Source organism: Engraulis encrasicolus, chromosome 23, assembly GCF_034702125.1.
Source record: "Engraulis encrasicolus isolate BLACKSEA-1 chromosome 23, IST_EnEncr_1.0, whole genome shotgun sequence".
In the NCBI taxonomy this organism is placed as follows: domain Eukaryota; kingdom Metazoa; phylum Chordata; class Actinopteri; order Clupeiformes; family Engraulidae; genus Engraulis; species Engraulis encrasicolus.
The window spans coordinates 23,015,466-23,022,965 of record NC_085879.1 but is presented as its reverse complement, the minus strand read 5'-3'; the positions used below and the strand labels follow the sequence as shown (position 1 = coordinate 23,022,965).

The window sequence follows — 7,500 nt, the reverse complement described above, 5'->3', positions numbered from 1 at the left end:
ATTTGGACTCTACTACTCTTAATATCTACACAACACTGAGTGGTATTAACTCTGAAAATGTTACACTGACCAAGTAAAATTAACAGTATTTTTGAGTGGAACGGAATGTAATTTGAAACAGATTTACTGTATGTTCAGGGTCAATGCCAAATGTCAACAATAATATGCTAGGACCGTCTGCACCCAAGATGTCTGCCACTGATCTTAAAGTACAGGTAATTCTAGGACGTATCACATGCACAAACATGTTTGTACATGGGTGAAAGAGGTGAAGCTTGAATATACAGTATAGTAATGCATCAAGTTTGAAGGTGCTAAGTCCATGCAAATACAGATGTAATACTCTAATGAGGTTTCTCCCAGCAGTTGAACAAAAGTAGTCTTTGTAATAACAGTTTCAAAGACCATGTTCATGGCATCAGAAATGAACTAAGCAAAAAAAAAAGAAGAAAATGTATGTTTATCGACACATATAAATGTATAAACAGAACATACAGACATACCATAGTACACTTTCACACATACAAACTTATGTTCTCTCAAAAAATAAAATGTCAATATTTAGTTCATTTAATGGTATGCATGTATGCTTACTGTTATTTTGCAACAGCTTCAGGAAAATAAGCTATGAGCACTTTCTGGTCCTGCTAAGACTTTTCGAGTCTTTGACCAGGCTGAAATATTTTGACGCCCGTGGAGGCAAAATGACTTCACTGACAGTTATGATTAGCGAGAGGTCTAGGTCCAGGTCCAGGCAACTGTGTCACTAAACATGCAACACCCAAGGTGTGCCCTCAGCGTCAAAAATTTCCACCTGGTCAAATGTCATCAAAAAATGGCACCATGGGGAGTGGGATTGTGTTGAGAGAGAAGAGAAGGGAGGGGAGGATATAGGAGGGTGTGCAAATGGCCACTAGGTGGCAGTAGGGGTTCATGGCTGCTAGAAGCTGCAACAGAGGAATAGTGTGTCCTGTACACATTGTACATATTAGAATGTTTCAGAAGGCCAATCCAGTACATGGATGGAGTGCAGTATTGGTTGGCTTTTCACATAGGTGTATGTGAAAGGTGTATGCGTGCGTGTATGAGTGCGTGCGTGCATGTGTGCACGCATGTGAGTGAGTTACTGCACACACAGAGAGGCCGATTGTGTGTTAGTATCGGGAGAGGAGAAAACACACACACACACACACACACACACACACACACACACACACACACACACACACACACACACACACACACACACACACACACACACACACACACACACACACACACACACACACACACACACACACACAGAGCATGGCATAGCATCTGTGGTTTGTTTCTAATTTCCTTGGGCGCTGTCATCAGACAAGCTCATTACTTGGCTGCCACCAAAGCACAGCGCTGGTTAACATTCACTGGCTCTAGGCAACAGCGTGTGCATACACAGAAATCAGGTGGCACGGACAGACAAGCAGAAATGAAGACAGACAGACAGACAAAAGACAAGTGCAGAGAGTGACAGGCGGGCATGACAGACAGACAGACAGACAGACAGACAGTTGGACAGTAACAGGCGGACATGACAGACATGAAAACAGACAGAGAGACATACTTACAGACAGACAGACAGACAGACAGACAGAAAGACAGAAAGACAGAAAGACACAAAGACAGGTGGCCAGAGTGACAGACAGAAAGGTCTGTGTGTCTCCCAGTCTTTCTGTACGTTGGACAGGTGCCAATGGGTCCGTCTAGTTGACTTGGCTAGTTGTTTGGTGTAAGAGGAGGCTGCTGCTACTCATGATAATGCATCGTGTGTAAAGGGGTAAAACACCGGTCAGCCAAGACAGTGGCCTTGTTGGTAACACTTAATAATAAGGGATGTATAAAAAGCATTATAAAGACTTAGTAAATAATTAACTAATGATGAACCAAACATTTGAAAATGTTTTTTTTATTATTAACTTGCTATTACTAAGTTGCGTTAATCCTTTATGAAATATCCACAAATAATATGTTCAAGATTCTTCAAACCTTTTAACATAGTATTTCTATTCATTTACAAACAATTTGTCAACCTTTGATAAATATAAAATGTAAACATTTCCCACTAATTTACAAACTTTTTTTGTTTTTTCGATTTGTTCATCATTAGTTAATTATTTAGAAAGCCTTTATAAGGCTTTTCATGCATCCTCTATTATAAAGTGTTACCACCTCATTTACATGAGACATTTAATTCAGAATGAACTCAATTTAACTCTGAATAAAGGTTAATTCCGCTTTCAAAACATCACACTTCACAACTGCGAATTAAATGAAAGTATAATGTAAACTCGACGGAACTATTTCATTCTGAATTCTACATTCGGAAGTCAAAGTCATATAAACATGGCCAGTGTTGGTCTACTGTGCTGCCTCATCATCACCAGACCAGAACTAATGAAGACTTTTGGATGGCAGGCTAAACGTCTTCCAGCTCTAGCAAAAAGAAATTCCGTTAGTTGCTTTCAGCTGACTTTCTTTGACAGCTAGCCCTGGAAAAAGCAAAACGTCGCCAGCTACCCAGGAGGTCTACGCACACACACATTGCACGTACGCACGTACAGCTACCCAGGAGGTCTATTATCCAATTGGACTGCTCATATAGGGGCACAGCCCCATCTCTCTCTCTCTCTCTGTGTGTGTGTGTGTGTGTGTGTGTGTGTGTGTGTGTGTGTGTGTGTGTGTGTGTGTGTGTGTGTGTGTGTGTGTGTGTGTGTGTGTGTGCGTGAGAGAGAGAGAGAGAGAGAGAGAGAGAGAGAGAGAGAGAGAGAGAGAGAGAGAGAGAGAGAGAGAGAGAGAGAGAGACTGTGTGTGTGTGTGTTTGTGTGTCTGTGTGAGAGAGAGAGAACGTAAGAGAGAAAGAGTGGGGAATAAAGAGAGAGAAAGAGAAAGAGTGGGGAATAAAGAGAGAGAAAGAGAGAGAGATAGAGTGTGAGTGTGTGTGTTCTTCTGATGACTCTGCAGCTGTGGCAGCATTGAGGTCACTGAGTGCAGCAGTTCCACCACAGGGTGACAGCAACAGCATGACAAGTAGATTTGAGTGTGTGTGTGTGTGTGTGTGTGTGTGTGTGTGTGTGTGTGTGTGTGTGTGTGTGTGTGTGTGTGTGTGTGTGTGTGTGTGTGTGTGTGTGTGTGTGTGTGTGTGTGTGTGTGTTTGTGTGTATGTGTGCGTGTGTCTGTGTGTATGTGTATGTGTGTGTGTGCTGTATATGTGCGTTTGTGTGTCCGTGTGTGTCCGTGTGTGTGTGTGTGTGTGTGTGTGTGTGTGTGTGTGTGTGTGTGTGTGTGTGTGTGTGTGTGTGTGTGTGCATGCGTGCGTGCATACAGTATGTGTGTGTGCGTGTCTGTGTGTTTGGTGTACACTTTAATGCTGATCTGTCTTCATCATATCCACATGGTCAAGGACAGGGCAGCTGACAGCTGTTCCTGGGCCCAGGACAAAGTCATCTGAAAGGGCCCCCCAGCCCAATACATGCAATGTCATAAGGACCAAATTCTGGGCCCCCTGTCTTTCAGGGCCCGGGACAACTGTCCCCTTTGCCCCCCCCTGTCGGCACCCCTGGTCGTGGACTCCCACTCAGAGACTAAGCGCTCTGCTTAAGAATGCCCCTGAGGCCCAATATGTCCAACCATACAACATTCGGAACAAAACAGACTGAGAAATGCCACAGGCATATTAAAATACAACTTTGGGCAGGGGGGTGGTACTAATGTATGAGAGAGAGAGGGGGGGAAGAGTGGGAATTACAGGATTTTGGCTGGATTATTGTGTTTGGGATTATTGTTAAAATCACATTGAGATTATGAGGCCTATGAGTCCTGATGCTGCATCCTCACTTTGGGGGTGAAAGGACAAAAAAAGAGGAGCGAGAGAGAGAAAGAGAGAGAGAGAGAGAGAGAGAGAGAGAGAGAGAGAGAGAGATAGAGAGAGTACGCTGTATTTTGTGTGTATGGCGTGCGTGCGTGTGTGCGTTTGAGTTCTCTCCTCTGTATTCTGTCCGAGTTGTTTATCGACTGTGAACATTCTCATTCCCATTGTTTATTATATTGTGACAGATTGTATATCATACACCGCACTTCATATATTTTTATGAAGTATTGTAGACAGAACAAACAACTGATATCACCCACTGGCCATAGCAGGCTAATATTTATTACAACAAGTTCCTACGAGGGTGTATAAAAAATGAACAGTTATTTCAACCTTGGTGCCATCCCGTAAATCAAGTTTACCTGGGGACACCGTAGTCAGAGTGAAATACAGTTGGATATAACTGGGGGACAGGGCGGGGTTACAGTTAACAGACGCCACATTCCTGGAAGCACATTCAAACTCCCTGCCATACTGTCCATCTAAAACAAGTGACTTCACTAACGCTAGGGTCAAACTACTCGACAATCGGCTCGATTCTTGGATGACAAAAACCTGTTAGGACAATCGTTGGAAAGTTACTCAGCCACATCATCGCAAGCAATTGTCGAGAAAGTTCTCTCCGTCATGTCCGATGTCCTAAGACAGTAATTTTCCAGTTCAAAGATTCGCCAACTGCAAATCATAGACATCAAACACTGTTTGATATTTACGATTCGTGTGCGGCACAACCTAACGTCAAAATAGTAGGCCTATATGATTTTAAAGCTGTGTAGTTTGAGTTGACCCTGGTTTAAAGGGACACTGTGTGAGATTTTTAGTTGTTTATTTCCAGAATTCATGCTGCCCATTCACTAATGTTACCTTTTTCATGAATACTTACCACCAGCATCAATTTCTAAGTATTCATTATGACTGGAAAAATTGCACTTTTCATACATGAAAAGGGGGATCTTCTACATGGTCCGCCATTTTGAATTTCCAAAAATAGCCATTTTTAGCTGCAAAAATGACTTTTATGAAATGAAAATATTTGTTTAACACTTGCCCAATTTCAATAAGCAGCATATTTGCAGTACCTTTTTTGACCATTTCCTGCACAGTGTCCCTTTAAGTCTGTCTTTCAGTATGCATTGCCAGAGACAATAGATAAGGAGAAGACAGTTCATAGGAAGTGTCTTCCAGTCGATGCGACATAAGGTCCTAAGCTGCATGTCTTTGAGCTACCATGTCTCTTAAGGAAACCAGCCGTGGTTCAAAATGAATGGAGTTCAATGGACAATCCTGTCCATTTAGGACTCTGGACTTGACCCCACGTTGCTGCACTGATAACACATGGTATGTTTAATCTTGGTCAGGATATTGAAAATCTTTGGTGTTACCAGTTGGTGAATCAGTAATGGTTGCGTGTACACAGGGGTGTAACACCAAATTCTTGGCCCTATGGACCAAGCTCCAAGACTGACTCTTGCCAGTCCTTTGTGTACGATATGATATGATACGATATGATACTGTACGGTTCGATAACATGTCATCCCTGAACAAAATGAATTTCAGTGAAAACTGACAATAAAGTGTTATGGTGTGAAACGATACCACTTTATTGTCAGTTTTCACTGACATTCACTGAAATTCATTTCATGTCGTATCATATCATGTAGCCAATTTCCACTGACCTTCGTGAGCTCACTCGAGGGTCTGTTCCCATTTTATCCCCCTATTTCGACACCGCTTCTTGTACATGTACCTAATTTGTGGCTGTGATTTTACACGCTGAACGAGGCCCAGGTCCGGCACCCAGGACATCTCTAATATCTCTCGCCCTGTTACCATGGTTACAGACATGCGCTTGGGGGCATGGTGTTACCATGACATACCAGACAATCTTAGGGACAGAGAGCCTGTGTGTGTGTGTGTGCGTGTGCGTGCCTGTTCGTGCGTGTGTGTGAGTGTGTGTGTTTGCGTGTGTGCTTGTGTGTGTGTGTGTGTGTGTGTGTGTGTGTGTGTGTGTGTGACCACTTTTGGGCTCCCTAAAACAGGCTCTCAATTTTTACTACAAATGAGTGGAGTGAAGCAGCAATAGCATTGCTCTGAAACAAAGAATGAAGAGAAAAAAAATGCACCACCACTTTAAAACTCGTTACGGCACCCTTGGTGTGTATATCCGCACATGCATATGTGTGTGTGTGTGTGTGTGTGTGTGTGTGTGTGTGTGTGTGTGTGTGTGTGTGTGTGTGTGTGTGTGTGTCTGTGTGTGTGTGTGTGTGTGTGTGTGTGTGTGTGTGTGTGTGTGTGTGTGTGTGTGTGTGTGTGTGTGTGTGTGTGTGTGTGTGTGTGTGTGTGTGTGTGTGTGTGTGTGTGTGTGTGTGCCTGGTTACCTTGACCCTGCTGACTGCCTCCTGTGCCTGCATCATGCGTATGTTCTTGGAGGGGTTACGCTCTGACAGCAGCTGAGTGGAGCCCAGGTAGTTAGCAGCAAAGATGATCCCATCGATCAAGTCCTCTGGCTCACACGGACCTGGGACTACAGGAGGAGAGGAGAGGAAAGGGGAATGAGAGAAGAGAGAGAGAGAGAGAGAGAGAGAGAGAGAGAGAGAGAGAGAGAGAGAGAGAGACAGAGACAGAGACAGAGACAGAGACAGACGCAGAGAGCGTGAGGCAAGGGGTTTAAAAGGTCCTTCATTGAACTGATGTCAATAAATTAAGACAGTGCTATCAAAAATAATACATCACAGTTTGTACGAGAGACTTAGAGGCGGTGTGGGAGAGAAAGACAGAAATGGAGAGAGAGAGAGAGAGAGAGAGAGAGAGAGAGAGAGAGAGAGAGAGAGAGAGAGAGAGAGAGAGAGAGAGAGAGAGAGAGAGAAATTAAAATGGTGAGGGAAGGATGGAAAAGTGACTCAGAGACAGACATTTGGGGAAGAAGACTGAAATGGAAAATGAAAAGGGAATACAAGAAGGAAAGCGATATGAAGGAGACAAATCAGAGACGATTATACCAGTTGCCTAGTGCCAAATTTGTGCCCCCCCCCCCCCCCCCCCAGTCAGCCCTGCTGTGTTAAATACCAGCGAAAGTAAATCAAAAGGGCCCCATGTCTATAATTTGCCTGTGGCCCCCAAATGGGTAGAACCACTATTGAGAAAGACAGTGTGGTAGTGTGCAGATAGAAGATCAGATACCAACTGTGATTATTAATCTTTGTATTAGGAGGAAACGTTAAAGAACAGCAAGAAACACAGAGCAATAAATTAAGATGAAGGAGAAAAAAAGAGGAAGTCGGAAAAAAAACGAAAGAAAAAGAGAGTGATCAAGCTGAAAAGACTCTAAACTTCTAAAGTTCAGGAAAACACCCATCAGTCAAATACGTAGGTGCAGCAATCAAAACTTCTGGGGCTTTTTGATCAAATAGTTCAGAAAATAAAGAAATGCAGTAGCTCACTATATGGCCATATATCAGCATCAAGGGCAGCCAGACCAATCACTTAACCACCACAGTGATGGAAACACGCACGCACACAGAAACACACGCACGCACTCACGCACGCACGTGCACACACACACACACACACACACACACACACACACACAC

General features: G+C 43.5%; 1 protein-coding gene across 1 annotated transcript in view; it reads right to left on the bottom strand.

The window, feature by feature from the left end:
• The window catches only part of apba2b (amyloid beta (A4) precursor protein-binding, family A, member 2b), a 46,696-nt gene that overhangs the window by 6,876 nt on the left and 32,320 nt on the right, over positions 1-7,500 (bottom strand). Inside the window, 1 exon segment of the mRNA XM_063189867.1 lies at positions 6,289-6,434. Coding sequence (XP_063045937.1) covers positions 6,289-6,434 — 146 coding nt within the window.